At 40.4% G+C, this 20,832-nt stretch overlaps 3 protein-coding genes across 3 annotated transcripts; 2 read left to right on the forward strand and 1 right to left on the reverse strand.

Moving 5' to 3' along the window:
* Positions 1 to 547: 547 nt before the first annotated feature.
* On the forward strand, positions 548 to 901 carry LOC309888467 (feather keratin 1-like; the record flags this gene model as incomplete). Its single annotated transcript, XM_082780789.1, has 1 exon — positions 548 to 901. One exon carries the CDS (start codon positions 548 to 550, stop codon positions 899 to 901), a length of 354 nt encoding a protein of 117 aa, XP_082636915.1.
* A 12,736-nt stretch (positions 902 to 13,637) lies between these two features.
* On the forward strand, positions 13,638 to 13,982 carry LOC309888591 (feather beta keratin-like; the record flags this gene model as incomplete). The annotated part of the gene is made up of 1 exon (XM_082781008.1): positions 13,638 to 13,982. One exon carries the CDS (start codon positions 13,638 to 13,640, stop codon positions 13,980 to 13,982), a length of 345 nt encoding a protein of 114 aa, XP_082637134.1.
* A 1,518-nt stretch (positions 13,983 to 15,500) lies between these two features.
* Positions 15,501 to 16,205, reverse strand: LOC309888487 (uncharacterized protein; the record flags this gene model as incomplete). The annotated part of the gene is made up of 1 exon (XM_082780810.1): positions 15,501 to 16,205. One exon carries the CDS (start codon positions 16,203 to 16,205, stop codon positions 15,501 to 15,503), a length of 705 nt encoding a protein of 234 aa, XP_082636936.1.
* Positions 16,206 to 20,832: the final 4,627 nt, after the last annotated feature.

Here is a 20,832-nt window from a genome sequence, read left to right on the forward strand (position 1 = left end):
GGTTGGGCTGCTAGAGAGTAAATTCTAGCACTGAGGCATTAAACTCAGATAAGTGTCAGGATAAGGCTCAGTGTTTCCACCGCGATGGTAGCTTCAGCAGCTGTCCTCCATCTACGCTATAGTGGTACCATCTGCACTGAGTTGCTGCAAGGGGAAATTGCCAAGGAATGGGAAATGCCTTTGCTGGTGAGGGTTAAGAGGAGTTTTTTCACAACTGGCAGCATGGTTCAAAGGCTACCTGCTCCATCAGTCTTGAAAAAGATAAAAATAAAAACTTCTATGTCATTTTCAGACTGCTCACAGTAGATTTTGGTCTAATAAATGATATTAATACTAGGTCAAAGGTTGGACTAGATGACCTTAGAGGTCTTTTCCAACCTGAATGATTCTGTGATTCTATGATTCCATGAAATGATTATCCCTTTAACCACCTTGTCTAGTTACTTTCCCATGTTAACCCCATACCTGAGTTTTTTAAATTCAATATAACTTCTATATTGCACATGATTTCTTTGCTGTATTTCAGACATCCCTCTGTCCTGCAGCCATGTCCTCTAATGACCTGTGTCCTCCCACCTCCTGCGGCCCAACCCCACTCGCCAACAGCTGCAATGAGCCATGCGTCCGGCAGTGCCAGGAATCGACATATGTGATCCAGCCACCTCCTGTGGTGGTTACCCTGCCTGGACCCATCCTCAGCTCCTTCCCCCAGAACACCGCCGTAGGATCCACCAGCTCGGCTGCTGTAGGCAACACCCTCAGCTCTGAGGGAGTCCCCATCTCCTCTGGGGGCAGCTCCTCGGGATTTGGGAGCATTGGCTATGCAGGCCTGGGCAGTGGGTACAGCCGGCCCTACAATCGCTACAACACCTACCGCAGTGGTTACAACGGGCCATGCTAAAGCACGAGGAGCAAGTACAAAGAAATGACCAGAAACGCTGAAGCACGACCTGACAAAGGAGTTAGCTCATGGCCATGGTTTTCAGATGTAGTGTTAGGCCCCCGCGACTCCACCTGTAGTGCATGGAGCTGTGGGAGCTTGGCATCTCCTAAAATAAGGCATTTGCTTGTCTTATACTTTGAATACTTCATATTTCTCATGAAACTTTTTATTTATTTTTTTTTCTATTGCTGTAGATGGGACTTTATTGTCTCAGTACACAGCAGCATTGAGAAAAGAAACCTAGGATGAAAAGACATATTTGCTGTTGTCTTACCGACTCCTAGAAATATTTGCTTACACTTTGTACTTTTTTATTCCACTTTTTGCTCTCATTAAAGTTATGCTGCATCATAAACCAAGTCTCCTGGTGTTTGTTTGGTAACACCTACTAGCAGCCTGCTCTTGGTAAAATTTCTTTCCATTTTTTTTAGTAATTAACTGCTACTATTTCAAGTTGACTAGAGTTAAATATTCAGCTTACTGCTTCTATGCCAAGAAATCATTTCTACAGCCAGGAAACTTTGGCTTCCTTGTATATACAAGGTAGATACTCTGCAGAGTAGTAGAGTCTGTGCGTGTGTGTGTGTGTGTAAGTGCAAAGTAGATGCATAGTAGGAAGACCATAGGGAGTTTGGCAGGTTTATGCTCTAAGAAGAAACCTGCTCCCTCTGCAAATCATATTGAGTATTTTTATTTTTTTAATTAATGCCAGCTTATCTGAGACTACTTAAGTGTAGAAATTCTACTGTAGACAGTGCTCCTGGTGCTTCTGTGGTGCTGAAATAATTGGGTTTGGCGGAGATATTTGCATGCACTCACTGGCTGCAGGCATCTGTAGAGTTAAATGACAGGCTGAATTTTCATCCCATGATAATGTCTGTAATTTCAAAGTTTATTTTCAGCATGAAAACCCATCTCTTCTTACTGGGATGGAAAGGATTTAAATGAGTGTGTGTTAGTCCTGCGTCTCCAGCTCCAAGCATGTAGGCTGTGATCATTTCCTTTCTAAATGACTAATGGAAGTAAATATAAAATCAGGGACCTGTAATGGGCATGTAATTGTGGCAAAATTCATGAGTGAGATCTTATGCAACCCTTGCCAAAAATAAATAAGGGACTGTGAAAAGGGTTTATACCAATGATAATAGGCAACCCCTTGCTCTGAGCTGATGAACTCCAAGTATGCTTGTGTCTTTCTGTCTTGGCACTGAGACATCTTTCTGTGAGGTAGGTGGATCTGACACATAGGGCCATGAGTAGAGAAATTCTAATTGCACAATTACAATTTGAAATGTAATTAACATATGCATTAAAAAAAAATATTCAAAAGTATTTGAAAAATGACTAAAGCCCACCCATTGTGGGTGTGGTGTTCTGCAGAAACTCAGGTGAGTAAATAATTTCTTCCCTCTAGCATGAAATAATTTTTGTTGTTGTTTTCTCCTACTGTGCCCTTTGAATTCTGGTATAACAACCCCACTATAAGCTGTCTCTTTGCAGAAATACTCCACAGATCTCTATGCAGAAGTTAGCTACATTTATTTTTTGACAGAAAGAAAAATTGTAATATAAACTGTTTAAGCTTATTAGACCACTGTAAGATGCCAAACCTCAAAATTTAGTCATTTTAAAGTTCTTTATAACTGTAATTGATTATCATTAACAATGAAAATAGCTATGTATGAAATAGGTATGAACTTTTAGGACTGTATATATCTACCTATATTTGAACATCCTTGCCTTCAGGGGAGGCATCCGAGCAGCATAAATTGATATTGTGAAGCTCAAGTTGCAGGCTGTGCCTATACCAAATGCCATCTCAGATTATACACAGAGTGTATATTATTCATCTGCCTGTGTCAAACAACAATTTGCAGCAACAGATTGCAACAGAAACAGCAGAGATACACAGTCTGATTGAACAAAAGAACCTTAATATACATATATATCTTTGGTTTCAAGCACTAAGTCCTAATACTATGAGGGTATTAGCAGAGTTCACTGTCAATGGCCTCAAACCAGATGTCCTAGATTATTCTGTGAACTTCAAATGGCTGTGCAGTCTGTATGAAATGCTGTCAATAACATCAGTATTAGTACAATTAGCTAAGATTGAGGCCTGAGATTAAAGAGATAACTATCAAACCCACTGTCAACAGTGAGAGAAGGGGACTGCACAGGAGGAATCTGTGCCATAAGGACTTTTACAGATTTGTACAACTGTTCAAAGCCTCTGAGGCATCCATTTCTTTGAACAAGCTAATTAATTACAGCTCAAAAGTTATTGCAGGTGGCAGTCTTCTCATCAGGGAAACCGCTCTGGTCTCTGCATGTCTGTGTTTCCACACACAGATTTTGGGGTCAATTTTGTGTCTGGAGCCATTGCCCAGAGATTAATGTGAGTAAGATTCCAGTTCCCTTTTGATTAAGAGCTTTTTTCAGCCATTTAGTCACTTACAGGTGTCTTGGGAGGATGTTCTCACATTATGCAAAAACTTTTTTGTATATGAATATACAGACCTGTCTCTGATTATATAAAAACAGTCATGAATTCTGATTCGCTCGCTTTAATTCAGCCCAAAGATCAGGACATGAAGTCATTCTGACTGTACAATAATTATTGTAATCACTTTTAAGGAAGGTCATAGACATCTCTGAAACATTGCTAGGTCCTTTTCTATACTTTGAGTCTGATTTTAAAATTATTTAAGCAGAGCTTGGAAGAAAGAATATATATATTTTTTAATGATGAAAATCATCTATCAGTACTGCTATGCAAATTAATTTCCTAAGTAGCTGTTGAAAAAGCTTGCTAATCCATCAGAGTATGGAGAAATACTGAGGAATAACCAGAGTTGGTGAAGCTAAAAAACAATACAGTAATTTCTTTTTGAATCTCCATGAAATATGATATAGCTTGAAACAAGCCTTTAGGTATTTTTTAATTAAAGTGAAATAGCCATAATTCATGTCACCAGCAACAGTGATATACATTTTAGAAGCCAATGACTGACCTGTACTCCCAAATCTTAATAATAGATTATTATAGAAATGATATGAGGATTCATATCTGGGTCACATATCTTAAGGTGCCACATAATATGATACTTTGCATGCCTAGAGTTTTAATAAAAGTTTTTGATAAACTTTGATGTTCTCAGGAACACATGACCAAGCCAAACAAGTTTCTGTTCTCAGGGGATCTTCACAAAGACGCTCATAATTTGGAGATGATTTGCATGTCTAAGTAATTAAAGCGCTAGGAGAGAAAAGACCTGAGTGCTGATCTCTGTGCCAATGATTGCTTTTGTATTTTACCCCTTTACTATTTATCCTGCATGCCCTTCCTATGGAAGAAGTTTGATGTCATTGCACTGTTCAGAAAATAAATAAATAAATAAAAAATGATAACAAGTGAAGAAATTGCTGATATTTTATGTATTTTTGATGCTTCTGCACTGGGCTACCACTGGTCTGTAGCACACTGTGTACCAGTAATACAGGGGCAGCAGGAGAAATTAATACTGCAATACAAAATCTTGTATGTGACTGCTTCTGCCTCCACAGGTGAGTTTTGTAAAGCAATATCCTTTGTAGGACTCTTCCTTGAGAACAAATGTCACCAAGCATTATTATACATGTAGAAGTTAGCCTAATTAAGCAGCTGCTGATGTGTTGAGGTCTGAGATAAGAATAAAGGTGCATCTGTGGATTCCATAAATTAAAAACTCCTAAGAGATGAGGCCCAGAATTAGACAGCCAGGAAAGATGCTGTATAAGATTTGTGCTTCAGAATCTTCCACAGAAACAGAATTGTTTGATGTTATCTCATTGGACTGGACATTTTATACCTTTTTTTTTTTTTTCTTTTTTCTTTTTTTTTCATATGAAAGAAGTGGTATCTTAGTTTTTCTAGTTATATCTTGGCCCTTGTACACAGCCATAACTCTTTCCAGTTCCTCCTGATTCTCACAGAGTTCTTCTTTCTCAATATTTTTTTTCTCTCATTTTGAGGCCTGAGTTGGGTGTAAATTGTATGTGAATTCCCAGCCATTTTCTGAAAAACTCAGTCTCTCTCTTCTTCTCCTTGAGAGCACCTGAATTCCCCAAACTACAGCTGCTCATGGATTTGCTTCCAACTCATTAAAAGCTGAAATTCTTCATAATTTGCAACAATATTTACCTTGCAGAGGAGGGCTTGTAGAAGGGACTGTATTATGTAAATTCAGCTTAGTCTCCTTTAATGACACCAGGCAGATCCAAAAGAGTTTTGAAGGCAGAATAATTTTTTCTGAATTAATTATTCTAATGTTACCAGAAATTAACTTGGCCCAGAATATTTTAAGATGAAAGAAACTTGTGGTCAGATATGCATGCCACAAGATAAGGAAGTGAGGCAGTAATAAGCACAAATACTGAGGCAAAAAAACATGTAATCAGTAGTGTCTCATAAATAACTTCATGCACAAAGAATGTCCCAAGTTGTCAGGCAACTTGGAGTGCAGTATAAAAACCTGAGCAACTCAAGGTTCTTCCATCCATTTCTCTTGCCTTCCTTGCCTTCGTGTATAGGGTAAGTCTGAACTCTTTAGTTCTTTTTCTATATGTTGAACTGTTGCCTTGATGATTTTGTAGCTTTTCCTCTCTAATATTGTAGTAGATTCAGTTTTTTAAAATTATTTATTTTATTTTTTTTTTCTTCTGAGGGAGGAAGTTGGGAGGGCTTTTCATTTAAAAGAGAATATTTTCTGTTGGTGGCCAGTTATAAAAATCATGGAATGGGGGAGTTAGACACGTTAGTTAGACAGTAAGGTTCATGTATTCAACTTCAGGATCCAAACGAGTTATTTGATATGGCAACTGAACATAAAAAAATCTGCAGTCACTTCTTAGGTCTGTTCAGAGTAGCGTGCTGGTCTGTGGAATATTTATCAAAGACCAGACATTCAGAGAAATAGGGGGCCAATACTGGCATTTTATTCTTTGCAGTTCTGGGTCACCAGCTTATCATGCAGAAAGCCTCAGTCCATGTCTGTCTTTGAATCCCAACTCATAGTTCTTCTGAATGCAAGGAGTGACCTTTAACCAACTGTCTCCCCATGCTCCAAACAACTGGAGAGATTTCCATGGTAGCTTCTGCTACTGATTTTAATGTTAATAGCAAGACAAAAAGTGGAAGTGTTCCCGAATTCAGCTGCCTGCTTTCCATTTCTTGTCAAACAAATGTTGAGTACTTCAGTTTCTATTTTCCAGTTTCTTAAAATTGGGAGAAGGGACCTCCAAGATGGGACTTGCATGAAAGAAAGCGATACAAAGATATGGGGAAGATTATTTCCTGTATTATCTTTTGGTAGGATGCTTGTCATTCTTGGCTGTTGAGCAAATATGCCAGCCTTGGATCAGGAATATCAGGCCAGGTCTTACCCATTCCAGCTGCGCACCTTCCTCTGAAGGCTACAGAATCAGTCTCCATTTCTCTAGGGCACACTGAGCCCTAATAGCTTTCCTGTGTGCAGCCTCTGCAAGGGGAAGTGTTCAAAGTTCCCTTTTTCCAGGGTAGCACTATGGCCATGTGGTTAGGGCACTCTCTGCAGTGTGAGCGACGAGGTTTTCAGCACCGCTACATGCCCCGGTTCCTTGGTGAGTTTACTAACCACGGAGGCTTCAGGGTAAGTTACTGAGCAAAACGCATTAGTGCTACCTTCCTTAGCAGTCTCCTTAAAGAAAATGCAAACTCAACCCTTTTTTCAAAGTACTCTGGAGCAAAAATTTAATCTTGCTCCCCATGCAATCTCTTGTTAGTTTGCTATACTAAAGAGAAGTTTAATCCAATTCTTGTATGGCATTTATTTCCTTCTTTTTCAGATTTACCTCCACCCCAGAGCAATGTCCTGCTATGATCTGTGTCCCCCCACCCCCTGTGGCCCAACCCCGCTTGCCAACAGCTGCAACGAGCCCTGTGTGCGGCAGTGCCAGGACTCAACAGTGGTGATCCAGCCCTCTCCTGTGGTGGTTACCCTGCCTGGCCCCATCCTCAGCTCCTTCCCCCAGAACACCGCTGTGGGATCCTCGGCATCTGCAGCTGTGGGGAGCGCTCTCAGTGCCGGGGGGGTTCCCATCTCCTCTGGCAGCTCCTTGGGATTTGGGAGCTTTGGCTATGCAGGCCTGGGCAGTGGGTACAGCCGGCCCTACCGTCGCTACAACACCTACCGCAGTGGCTTCTGTGGGCCTTGTTAAAGCATGAAGAGCAAGTATGAAGAAATGACCAGAAACGCTGAAGCACAACCTGATGCAGGAGAGAGCTCATGGCCATGGTTTTCAGATGTGATGTTAGGCACCCACAACTCCACCTGAAGTGCATGGAGCTGTGGGAGCTTGGCATCTCCTAAAATCAGGCCTTTGCTTGTCTTTTGTTATGCTTTACTTTATATTTCTGATCAGATGTCTTGTTGTCTTATGCTTTTTTTTTGTATTTGATAATGACTAGGTAAAATATGTAATTATTAGAAGTTGTTATGCATGACTGAATTAGTACAGTCCATTTAAGTTACAAAGAAGGAAGATATAATTTTGCTGAGTGTGTCACTGTGAGAGAGATGAGTGGGTACTGTCCTTACTGGACCTTGGAAATGTATTCCTTACACTTTACATTGCTTCCTTCCATTCCTCAGCCTCATTAAATTTGTGCTGCATCATATTCTGAGTCTGCCTGTGTTTCTTTCTACTCTCAGCCCATTTTCCAGCATGTCTGGGGTGAAACAGGTCTGTTTGCACGTCATCCATGCCAGAAACTATTGTGCAAATATCTTCAAACCAATTGCTAAATGGGAATGAGACAGATTTCAGTTGTGGACAACTTTTCCTTTTTTTTCTATATATGGTAAATTTTGCTGAAGAAAATTTGTCAAAGGCTAGAAACAGATGAGGTTCCCCTGCAATGGTTATGCCTTCTGTTGTAGCATAAGGAGGTAATCTTAAAGTAAGCAAGCTGTTTCTGCTTACTTTCTTTAAACACCCTTTACCTATTGCACTATGGAGATTGAAATGGGCCCTTTAACTGTTTTGATATCAATTTTCTATGAAAAATTGTTCATTTGACATAGATTTCTTCGAAGAGGGATGAGAATGGAGGAATAAGCTCACCTGAGAAAGAGGATGAGGTCCCCTTCAATGAGAAATAGCCTAAATTCAGGGAAAAGTTCACTGATGGAAATCATATTTCTCCTCATCCTTCTGTAGACGTAAGCAAGAAGAGGGCAGAGGGGTAGAGATACTGGAGGAAAATCTGGAGGAATATGAGGAACACTAGAAATTATGGGGGGTGCTGAAGTGTTACCTCCACTCATCTGTTCACAGTTTGATCTACAAACTGGAAGGAGATTGCAACTTTTTTAACCTATCTGTGATACTTAAGAGGAACCCTTTAAAAGAAAGGAGTGCTTATGCTTGTCTTGAGAGCACCTGAGCTTGCTAAGGGTGAAGGTGGAAGGAGAGAGGTGGCAAGCTGCTGCAACCCCTTGAGTGCACCTTGATGGGTGCAGCAGAACTCTTGGCAACTGTGAGCAGACTCCAGCAAGTGGTGGAGTTGAGGAAGAGAAGGCTATATGATGTTTTTGCAAAGGAATTAGCCATTGAAGTTTGCTGGCTTGGGACATGTATTTGTGAGAGAGAAATTAAAAGATTTTGAGTTCTATCCCTTTCTCACTGTGTCTTTATATACTTAGATCTATCTATTGTGCCTAGCAGATCTGAACTTTATATGGCATTGCTTTGTCCTAGCATGGTTGTCTGTGTTGTAATAAAGGAGGTCTTTAGAGACTGGGAGCTTTGGTCCCTGAGGGAAATAGGCTTGAAAAGTTCTATGTGAAAGCTCTGGGTGATTCAGTGTTCTGTCTCCCCACACAGCTCACAGCCTGCTATCTGTGAAATTTCTTACTTGGAATCTTTGTACAGACTGATGCTGAACTATAATTAAGGCCAGAGAAAGATGTTGACAAAGTTATATTGACTACAGTCATTACTGAAGCTAAATTAAAGGAGGTACATCAGTTCGATGAAAGAATCCATAATTTCAAGGAGTAAGTTTTCTTAATTAACAACAGAAGAGAATAGAAAGTTAGCAGTTTGATAATACAATACAGCAGAAGGCTAGTCCGAATTTAATATATAATATGATTTTTTGCTATCTCAACTGAAGCTATTACTTGATTAAAGGGGATTCATTCCAAAGAAATCATTCTTCATTTACAGTTGCAGCAAAATAACTTTCTCTTACGGAGTTCAATCTGCCTATCTAGCACAACAAAGGAGTTACAATTGCACAGTAGCAATGTGACTGGAGAGTCATGGCTAAGGCACTAGAGTTCAAGTATCTCTAACATATCCAGGTGGAAAGACAGCATCTTTGCTCCCTAAAAAAATACATTTTATTACTGTTGTAATCTCCTTCTGCAACTCTCTGTTAAGTTTTAATCTAATTGACTGCATTAAACCCCTCTGCAGATGTAACCTCTGTGCTTATAAAGTCTTGCTGAAGTTGGGATATTTCCTTTGTGTATTCAGAAAGGAGAAAGGTCTGGTATGTTGCTTATTTATTTAACACAAACAAACAAACAAACAAACAAAAACCTAAAGCATGATTCCCTCCCTTAATTCATATCACAGACTGCCTTTTTTTGTAATAAAATTACTGTAGCAGCAAATGTTGCATCATCCTAAAAGTGAAAGTTTTATTCAGTGCTGCAGAATATGAGCTAGATTATTGTGTTCTGGATAAATTTTCTAGACAAGACAAGCTGCTTTTCAAATTACTACTCTGTTGGCTTTGGAAACGTCACCCCATGTTAGATTGGGGCTTATGTAATTGGGCAGCAGGTGTGCAATAACACAGTACCAGACTACAACAGCAGCATAAAAAATAGCACATGATACTGTATACATGCTCTGAAACAAACAAACAAACAAAAAAAAGTCATTATCTTCTTTCTAGACTGATAAATTTCCATCTGTTAATCTCTGAACAGATTGAAGAATTTGGTCCCATGGATGGAAGTGGGACACTCTCTTTGGTCTTGCTGTCTGTAAAGGCATATTTCAATGCCAAACTTTATGAAACTGAAACCAAAATTATAGTGTCTGCTGTGCCTGCAGGGATTAGAGAAGACAGAAAGGTTCTGAAAGATGAGAGCTTTTATAGCTTTCTCAGGCTCCCTGGAGGACCCAAGACATTCTTGCACACTTACTAACTAGGTCTTGCATTTTTATTTATTTTTTTAATTCTTCTCTTTTTGCATATGGCTGTGTTCCAACTAGTAAAATTGTTTTGTTTACTGTTTATGTTTATTGCCTGGACTTATCCTGGTGTTAGATGAAAACCATGATCCATGATGTCTCTTTCATCTTTATGGTTTGCATCCTTTAAATCTGTCTGGCTCCATAATACAAACTCCACCTTCCCAAGATGTGGATGAGTCAAAATTCAATTTGGTTAGGAATTTTGTCTGCTCTTCAACATTTTGGTCACACTGGTTCATGGGAGCAATGTCACAGCAAGAACTTTTAATTTAAGACTTGAGTGTGCAATTTCATCCCTGATAAGTGACTGCGAGATTTAGGTTTGCTACTCTTTGTAATATTCCAATAAGCAATATCCCAAAGTTCCTGGGATGATGAGATTGAATCAGTGGAGCTAATTTGACACATGAACACCTTCGGGAGAGAAATTGTGACTCTCTTATCATCACCATACCTTTTGATAAGCTTTATTATTATTATTTATTTATTTATTTTTAATACATGCTTCTATCATGGTCAAGAAATAGCTATTTCTACAAAGGAATATGTATTTTAACATTCTGATACCACAGTGGTTTGTTTTTATGTGTGTATTGGTAAGGGTATTGGAGAATAAATAATAAATCTCAAGGGACAGAAGAGCTTCAGACAGTAGTGTCACTGTTTGGGGCAATATGGGTAATGTCATCTCATACCTAAGGACATCCAGTGACTGATGATTGGAATGAGATTTTTGAAGCATGTGATTTTATGCAAACAGATTAAATTTTGAGGAAAAAATTGAATGACTCCAGCTTCTGAAGCCATATAATGTGATGCAGTTTGGGAGCTTTATCAGTAATCCTGGTCACATTTTGAACACCAACTATGTTCAAATAATGTCACACACCTTCAAATCTTCTGTTAAGTCAATATTTGCATGTCTGAGCCATTGATGAAATTTTTTTGTGAACTCTGAAGACCTTTGTTCTTGAAAACTGTGCAATCAGCATTTATTTCCCAGGAGATCTTCATGAAGATACTAACACTTAAGATATAATTTACATGTCTCTAAGTGATTTAAACATTAGGAGTAGGAGATTGGAGTGTTGATCTCTGCCCTAAAGTCTGTTTATGCATTGTATACAATTACTTCTTAATCTAGAAATTGTCTTTGAAAAAGAAATTGAAATGTTGCACGTTGCAACATTCTTTAAGACCATGCAAAATGAAAACAAAGTTATTCGCTTTCAAGAAAGGAAAAAAAAAAAATATACACTTCTGTAGGTAGCTACCATTAATTTGGAGTATAATTTTGTATAATATTGGAAGACACGGTAGAGGAAAAGATTTATGTAGCTGCACATGTAAAACCTGTGACTTTAATGACCCCATAGGTAAGCCTGCTCAAAACTTTGAGTGTCGGTGTCTCTGACTAGCCAAAAATTCACATGCATCCTCAATTTGACCTGAGCTGTTTTTCCTAGAGTTTGATGTAGGAATAAAGTTAAAACTGCAGACTCCTTAGATTAAGGATGTTGATGCTCAGTCTCCAGATTGAAGACCTGGATCTCAAATTCCTTCACGGAAATGCACTAGCTTATGTTAAATGAATAGATAAAACTGCCGACACTCTTTCATCCTGTCTCCTGAGTCAAGGAAGTAAAATAATATTTTCCCTTAAATAATAATTCCCTGGAAGTACTTTTGAGGGTGCTAAAGTGGAATCAACTCTGCTAAGGGTTTTCTGTAGCAACATGGTTATCTGAGTGTGTGCAGCTGCACGGCTGCTTAAGAGGAAATTGCTCCGGTTCTAAGTCAGAGCCAGAGGTGTGAGCAACTTATGGTCTTTGTAAAGTGCAAGGGGGAAGTCACGGGGGAGTTTTTATCATATGCATCTTTCCTAATATATTTATTCATCTCTGTCAAATGATGTGCACGGCGTATATTGTCCTTAGGATGCAAAATCATTTCCTTAGTAGCTGAGATGAATCAGTTGATCTGACCAGGAATTAACAGGGCTCATAAGATGTTTAAGATAAAAGAAACTTCTATAGTGGAATGCATATGTTATGATGAGGAAATTAAAACAAGGCAACAGCAAGGAAAAATAAATTATCAGCTGGGAATATTTTGCATAGAAGAAGTCTTTAGCAAAAGTCCTCAGGCACTCAGGGACAGAGTATAAAAGCCAGCACAGTGCAAGTTGCTGCCATCCACATCTATTTTATTCTCCTTGGTGAAAGGGTAAGTCTGAATCTTTCTATGTCCTGAATGATTTTTTATTTTTACACTGGCCTGTTTTATACCAGTCTAAGGTTTATGCTCTTCATCAGTGTGTGTGGGAGACCTGCAAGTAGCTCTTCCCATGCAGGGAGGCAGCTGGTCTTTGAAGGGTGGCAATTGCTGGGCACAGGACATCACTCATTTTTCAGTTGGGTCACTGGAGCATTCAGTCCCAAGATGCTGAAATCACTGCATGTGAATTGCTTAGCAACTAGAATTGGGTGTGGAGAACCTGCACAAAGATTTTTGGCTCTTGGAGCTTTATCTGAAGGTAGAGAGGTATGTGGACTTGAATTTTTCAAAAGCGTGCTGAGCAATATTGAAAGTATATCCTTTCTTGCACCAGGATACCAGGAAAAATAATCCTTCTCCATGCCTAAGTACTTTGGGATCAAAAACATTTGAATTGTCTCCTTCTAAAATGCTCTGTATACTTTGGCACTAGATCTACATAGCAGCACCTCAGTAGCCTGTAACTGAAATATCAGCACAGCTCCCATCTATTTTTTCTTATCAAATAATATGGGACAATGTCAGCTTCCATTTCTTCCTTTAATAAACAGGCTGAAAGTTGCTTTCTCTTCAAGACTGATATATGAGGAAATAAGCACAAAGGACAGGGGAAGAGTAGGTGTTAGGCAAAATATTTGTTGTTTTGCTGTTTAAGAGGCAAGCTTATATGCGGAGAGGATACTGCCACATTATCAGGTTATGCTCCTCACTTATCCCTGCTGAGGAATTTTATCTTCTTCTCTCTATTGTGGAACAAATCACAACATGGTACAAAGTTTCTCATAACTGTATGGTCAGGACATCACAAATACTGACCCTTACTTCCTACCTACTGCAGGTTCCATACAACCTAGGGAGTATTGTGAGAAATGAGCTACCAGGGACTGCTCAGGATCAGGCAGAACTGCCCCTTGAGCTGTCCTCTGTAATGGAGACTAGTCTGGGTTTCACTGAAATCCCCTTTCGATCCAAGACTGACACATCATTATTTTCTCCCCACAGTCTCTAGTTAGCTTTTGGTACTCTCCAGCATCTCAGCAGCTCAGTTACATAACTATAATTACAATTTTTTCCTGTACTTACTGTCTTCTCTATGTTTCAGATTTACCTCCATCCCACAGCCATGTCCTGCTATGACCTCTGTCCTTCCAATCCCTGTGGCCCAACCCCGCTTGCCAACAGCTGCAACGAGCCCTGTGTGCGGCAGTGCCAGGACTCAACTTATGTGATCCAGCCCTCTCCCGTGGTGGTGACCCTGCCCGGCCCCATCCTCAGCTCCTTCCCCCAGAACACCACTGTGGGATCCTCGGCGTCTGCAGCTGTGGGGGATGCTCTCAGTGCTGGGGGGGTCCCCATCTCCTCTGGAAGCTCCTTGGGACTTGGGGGCCTTGGCTATTCAGGCCTGGGTGGCCTTTATGGGAGGTCCTACCGTCGCTACAACCGCCGTGGGAGCTGTGGGCCGTGCTAAAGCCCCAAGGAAAAACCACAGAGAAAAGGAACCAGAAGCTTAAAAGCACGATCCAGACACAGGACAGAGTTCATGACCATGGCCTTACACTAGCTGACCACCCTCAGCTTTTCCCTGAGCTAATGGGACTGCAGGAGCTTGGCATTTCTGATTTAATGCCTTTCTCTGTTATCAATGAGGTGAAAAATGTAACTTTGATTGCTGCATATTGGCATTGGGTGTCCAGCCGTAAAGCATTGCCTTGAAATGTATGATTAGTTTTATCCAAATTGAAACCTATTGCTTTCCTGTGCTGTATATTTTATTTTATTTTTTAGTTATTCTACTTCTTGCTCATTAAACTTATGGTGCATCATAAACATATCCTCTGATGTTTTTCCTTTCTTCTTTTCTTTTGAGCTCTTTTTTTTGGATAAATTTGTCAGTTTATAAGTTGTCAGTACCAGGCAGATCTTCATTTAAATCATACCATAACAATTAGTGAGGAGATAATTAAAGACACATGTAAACCGTGAGTAATACCTGTTTTCTGATAAGGTGTTTTTCCTTAGCCACACTTCTTTCAGAACAATATTAAATATTCATTCCTGGCTAACAAACAGTGGGTAAAACAGGTGGGGAAATCTAATCCTGTCTTACAGGCAATGTCCTTTCATCTCTTGCTGTTCCAGTTCCTTAGAGCTCGTAAAATCCCAGCAACCTCCTCTATTATTTTCCTGACTCATTTTTTAACTCTATGGAGAATTAACATTAAGAAAAATGGCAGTAAATAACAGCAAAAACATTAAAAATTAACAAATTAGATAAGAAAATTATGTATGATTCTTCCTTTGTTTGCTTGTTTGTTTAGGAATACTGAAATTAAGGGGTAATTGGTTACTAAATTATGTAGTGATTAGGGGACCTTTGAGGTGTCACCAGAAATCCTCAGAGCAATAACAATTACCCCTCCTGTTCTAAACCTTGGGGAAGATAATGACTTCTGAATTGCTAAACAAATATTCATTAACACAATGCTGACGCCTTAAGGATCTCAATTAAAATTTCATTCTACAATTTGAAAAGACATGGAGCAGGGCAGATTTTCTGATAAGTTAACTCAGCACACTAGGGAGTTAATTTTGCTCCCAGAGGAGTCTGAGGGACAAATGAAAACCAAGGAGTCTCACATGCAACACCACGGGACTTTATTGTGACAGGGAAGCATAGCAGGCAAATACAGAAACTCAAGGTGATCCAAGAGGAAAGGCATGATGCAAGTACTGCGTCGTGGGTACTGGTGCCCTGCTCAGGGCCCCAGGGCCAGTCGAGGTGGCAGGAGGCTGCAGGGGACGCTGAGGAGGCAGCCAGGGCACACTGTGGCACAGGGCAGTGGGACACTGGGCACACAGCCACCTCCAGTCCTCGTGCCCCGGCAGATGATGGGTGCTGCTGGTCCCTAGGGCTCTTGCTCTGTGTCCCCATGCCAGGGTCCTTGCTTCAGGGCTGTCGCTGGCTCTGGGCATGGCTGTGGTGGCCTTAGAAAGACCCACAGCTACCGCGGCGGGACCTTCTCCACCTGGTACCAGGGAGGCAATAGCCCATGCCACAGGAGGACAGGCCAGAGCTGTAGGACCTGCCAAAATTGCCAAAGCCACTAGAGCCATACAGGCCCCCGTAGCCCAGGGAGCCCCCGTAGCTCAAGTCATCCCCATAACCTAGGCAGCTCCCATAGCCCTGGGACCCGCCGTAGCCCCCCAGGCCAAAGTTGCCCCCATAGCCCTGGGACCCGCCGTAGCCCCCCAGGCCAAAGGAGCTCCCATAGCCCTGGGACCCGCCGTAGCCCCCCAGGCCAAAGGAGCCCCTATAGCCCTGGGAGCTGCCATAGCCCCCCAAGCCCAGAGAGCCCCCGTAGCCCTGGAACCCCCCCAGGCCAAAGGAGCCCCCAAAGCCTTGTGACCCTCCAAAACCAAAGGGGCCCCCATAGCCCAGGGAGCCCCCATAGCCCAGGTTGCTTCGGGAGCTGAAGGAGCCTCCCAGAGTGGTTGGGCCCGAGGATCCCACAATGCTCTCCTGAGGAAAAGAGCTGAGCACAGGGCCCGGGACTGTCACCACCGCCGGCGGGGGGATGATCACAGCTCTGGAGGGGGGACACTGCTGCACGCAGGGCTCGTTGTAGCTCTCGGCAATTGGCTGAGGGCAGGTCACCCCGTACGGTCTGTAGGACTCCATGGAGCAAGACATCCTTCTTGTGATGGCTGTGAGTCTGCAGTGCACAGTAGAAAGCAGGTTTAAGGGAAATGGACAAGCCTTAGAGCTGCACTATGAGGAGGTGAACCAAGATTTCTAAGTGTTGGATGCATTTCTGAATCAGCAGAAGTTAAGAGTGAATGTACATATATAACAAATGAAACTCTTTCTTGTATCAACTGCCCTTATTTTATGTTTAAGCTTTAATCTTATCATGACCAGCTTTGTAAAAAATCTGATGTGAAACAGAAATTCTGTTCTGGAGAAATTACTAGTGCCAGACTGGAGTTACTCAGTGATTTGTCTCCAGCATTTTGTACTGCTGAGGAAGCACTCTCAAGGTATAAGAACCAGGGAAAAAGAAGTCAGTATGAATAGGAGAAAAATCTCATTGCCTTATTTGTTAATTCAGGCTTCCTAAGACACTTCAAGTATTTGTATTTTTCTAGTTTGAAGATTTACTTCCTCTCCTAATGCAGTGACTCCTGATGTTCTCTCTGGACAGATTGATTTTCAGCATGAAACAAAGGGCATAAGTCTGTGATCACAAATGCAGGAATCATCTCCATGACAAAAGCATTGTAAAAATAAAAAGTAATGGTAGTAGAAAGACTAAGTGGAAACCATGCTTACCTTGTTTGCTGCAGAGACTGAGGCAAGAGAAGTGGATAGAAGGGCTGCAGGTAACATGAGCTTTTATATGCTTCTTCAGCTGGTGTCTTTAAGCCATCATTTGTGCCTCTGGTCCTAATTTGTTACAAAACAAACATGATAGTGGGAGCTTTCATATTGCCTTGTCAGCACTGTCCCTCCCAAGAGTTACTATGGGTGTGATACAATGTTGATGACAATCAGTTATCTGTGATTTTCATTTTAGAGGATTTATGAAACTTGGATCCAAAGGGTTGCATCCTGTACAGTCATTGACTGAAAGCCAGAGCAAGAAACATGCGTCATGTTAGTCCCATTTTAATGTTTGGAATAGTACCTGCATGGCATGGGGCCCTTTCTGTGCCATGTGCAAGAACTAGGTGAAGGTCATCCAATGTGAGCTAGACATTCAGCTCTGAGAAGACACAAGTTCTCCTCACACAGAATCATGGAAGGGTTCAGTTTGGAATGGACCTCTGGAGGTCATCTGTTCCACGCCCCGGGCTCAAGTGTTTCCAGATGTTCAGGTGGAGCCTCCTGTGTTCCAGTTTGTGCCCATTTCCTATTGTCCTCTTCTTGCAGTCTGTTGGGGATATGTAAACATTCTGACAGATCAGGGCAAAGGGCTGATGTTTTGCAGGCTCACTCCTGATGGAATAGGTATTGTGGTCAGACACCACCTTGGTGTCTTTTGGTTGGGTACTGACAGGGTGGTCAGGCACTGGAACAGGCTCCCCAGGGCAGTGTTCATAGCAACAAGCCCGCTGGAGTTTAAGAAGTATTTGAACACCGCTCAGACGTAGGATTGGATTCTTTGGTGGTCCTGTATGGAGCCAGAAGTTTGAATTAATATGGGTCATTGTGGGTACCTTTCAACTTGGGAGATTCTGTGATTCTATGATTTGTATTGCTAGTAACGACAAGAGAGCAATAGGACATGACAAAGTTTCTAGCTTGTTTTAAGCTTTTTGTTTTATCTGTAACTAATTCAGGCAGGGAGATTTGTGTCTGATTTAATGCATTTCCAGTAACATACGGGAATGATACAGTCTCGTTGTTGCTATAAATACTAACTAAAACCCAGTGGAGCTGGCATTCATCTATTGAAAACTCTTCCAACATCATTCACTCAACTCTGCTGAGACAATTCAGATGACACCAGGTTAAAAGAGGAGTGGCTGATCTGAGAATGGCTGCTCTAGAGAAGCAGAAAAGGCCTTTTTGATGCCATCAGAACTGTTAATGGGGTCTCTGTCTAAAGCTTATAACCACTTGAAAATTTATTTTGGAATCTCACCTTATGCAAGTTAGAAATACATTTCAAAACAATCCTTATTTATTTATTTATTTATTTTTAATCCCCATCCCAGAAGTACTGAGCACTTAAGAAAAAAAGGGAAATTAAAATATATCCCTTTTAATAGTATTTTATTAATGGGATAATTCTGTGGTATCACACAATTATTTGCGAATCTGTTGTTCTCTAATTTAACAATATTTCAAAAGATAGGCTATAAATGACCTCTAAATTGTTAAATAGATGTACCTTTGAAGTGTCATCAGGATTTGCTGATAATAATGACAGACACCTAGAAGATAATGACTTTAAGCTGCTTCACAAACACTCATTAATACTTAATGCTTGCAATTTCTGTTATAATCATACTAAATGAAGAAGGGCAGGATTTAGAAGCTCCCTTGTTATGAAACAGCATCATTCAAAAATATGCCAACCAACGTCACTCATTTTGCTTCCATAATCAGGCAGTGATTTTTAAATTTGACATTTGCAATGATTTAATTTTCATTCATAATGTCAAGCTCTTTATTCTATTAGATATTAACAAGTTTGGGGAGATTACGATGTTCATGCTACAGATGCAAATAGTAGCTTCATCTCCTTTTATGAGCCTGTATTTTGGTAACATGCCTGAAATGTCTAATATCTTAAATTCTAAGGAAAAAATAAGAGCCCCCTTAAAGGTTGCCTGAATTTTCAGACTGAACAAGTTATTTTCCCATGTTCTGAAAAACAAAGGGTCTCAAACTGATGTCCTAAATTCTCTGCTCTCATAGTCTCCAGATCTCATGCTGTCACCCCTACATGACCCCCTATCTTATACATGAAGCCATACATTATGACACAAGCACTTCGTCCACACACCTCTAAATTGACGCTCTTGCACAAGATTTGCATGCTGATGGTAGCACGTTGGTGTAGAACAATCCTACAACAATCGAATATGAATTTTTAGTAGGTGTTTGTGAAGCCTCTTATCATTCCTTGGAAGATCTGGAACATCTCTGAGATGTGTCACTGACATTTCAAAGACGACAGTAAAATAACAACAGAAGACTCTTTATAATTCATCAGTAATTAATGTCATTTGGGTTGCAAACAAAGACAAAAAAAAATATGTTTCTAAACCAGATGTGGATACCTGAAATTCTCCTTTCTACTACCTCTTTCCCCCCTTTTTATCCACTTTCAGTGTCTTTCACCTTCCAAAATGACTCCTAGTTGCTATTGTAACTATTTTCAAAAAATAAATAAATAAATAAATAAAGGCTGCTTTGAATGCTTTGAAGTGGCTGACTAGGCGATGCTTTGCCACTCCTTCTATACTTGAATATTTGTTGTTCTTCACTCTAAAGGTCTTGAGAGAGATATACAAAAAAAAAGTTTGTTCTTTTTGATAATTTTTTTAAACGATCTCTCCTCCAAATTCTCCAAATTTCTGATAGAGGTAGTTGCTATGTAAATTTAAGTAGTTTATTCAATGCATTCACTCCAGTAGCAACAATATTTACCACTGTATCTCTAGATATCTTTTATGGTCTCCCCTGAGTGCATTACACTGCAGGAAATCAACAGAGCTAGTGATTGGTCTATAATGAGATATTCCAGACCCCAGACCCAAATTATTCATAGGACCCATCATTTCCTATTCTGTGATGCAAATTCAGATGTCAGATTGGATTTGCCACACTGAGCAGCCCAAATGATGACAGTCATTGTAAGTACACTATCTGAAAAAAAAAAAAAAGTAAAACCTTTATATAGCAAATATTGACTAGTAGCAAACGTTATCTGTGACTTGTTTTTAACCAGTAAACCACATTGTAGTCATGTTACATAAAACATATATGTGTTATATAAAACTTAAAGTGTACTTAAATAACAGATCCACCAATGCTGGTGTTGGGCACTAGATGACTGCAAGATCCCATCATTCATAAATCCAATGCCCATGACTTGGTAATGGCATTGTATCACACCATTTTTTTCAATGATGGGAGTGGCAGTGCAAAGCAAGCAAAAATAAATCCCTCAATATCAAGGTTGTTTTGTTACTATGTAAGACCTAAGGCACAAAGGGTGTATCATATCCTGTAAGCAGTCTGAGAAATGTATAAAAGCTCTCCCTACTCCAAGCCTCACTATCCACTTCTCCTGGCTTATTCTCCTTGGTGAACAGGGTAAGTCCTATTTGGCTCAACCTCTGTCCTTCTAAATCATATGTGATGCTATGGAATGGCAGGCTTGGAGAACTGCAAGTGTTGGAAGGTCTCCTTACAACAAAATGGGCGATTTTATAATGTCATTTTCACTATCCATTTCCCAGGCATTTTAGTTCCAATTCAGGAGCTACATGCACTAGGAAATTTTAAGTATCACAGGGAGCATAATAAATACATCTTGTGGTAGCATTTGCCCCATAAGAACAAATGTTTCCACTTAGAAGTTGGGTGCTACTAGAGAAGCAATATGAACCTAGAGAAATGACTGGCTATAACTGACGCTTCCTTTCTTAACCTACTGTAAATATACTAGCAAATTTTAGTCTGTTTAAGCTGTGCTTATAAATTAGATTCATTAGATTCTTCATAGTGCAGCTCTAAGGCTTGTCCATTTCCCTTAAACCTGCTTTCTACTGTGCACTGCAGACTCACAGCCATCACAAGAAGG

This window comes from Aythya marila (assembly GCF_965140915.1).
Source record: "Aythya marila genome assembly, chromosome: 29".
In the NCBI taxonomy this organism is placed as follows: Eukaryota; Metazoa; Chordata; class Aves; order Anseriformes; family Anatidae; genus Aythya; species Aythya marila.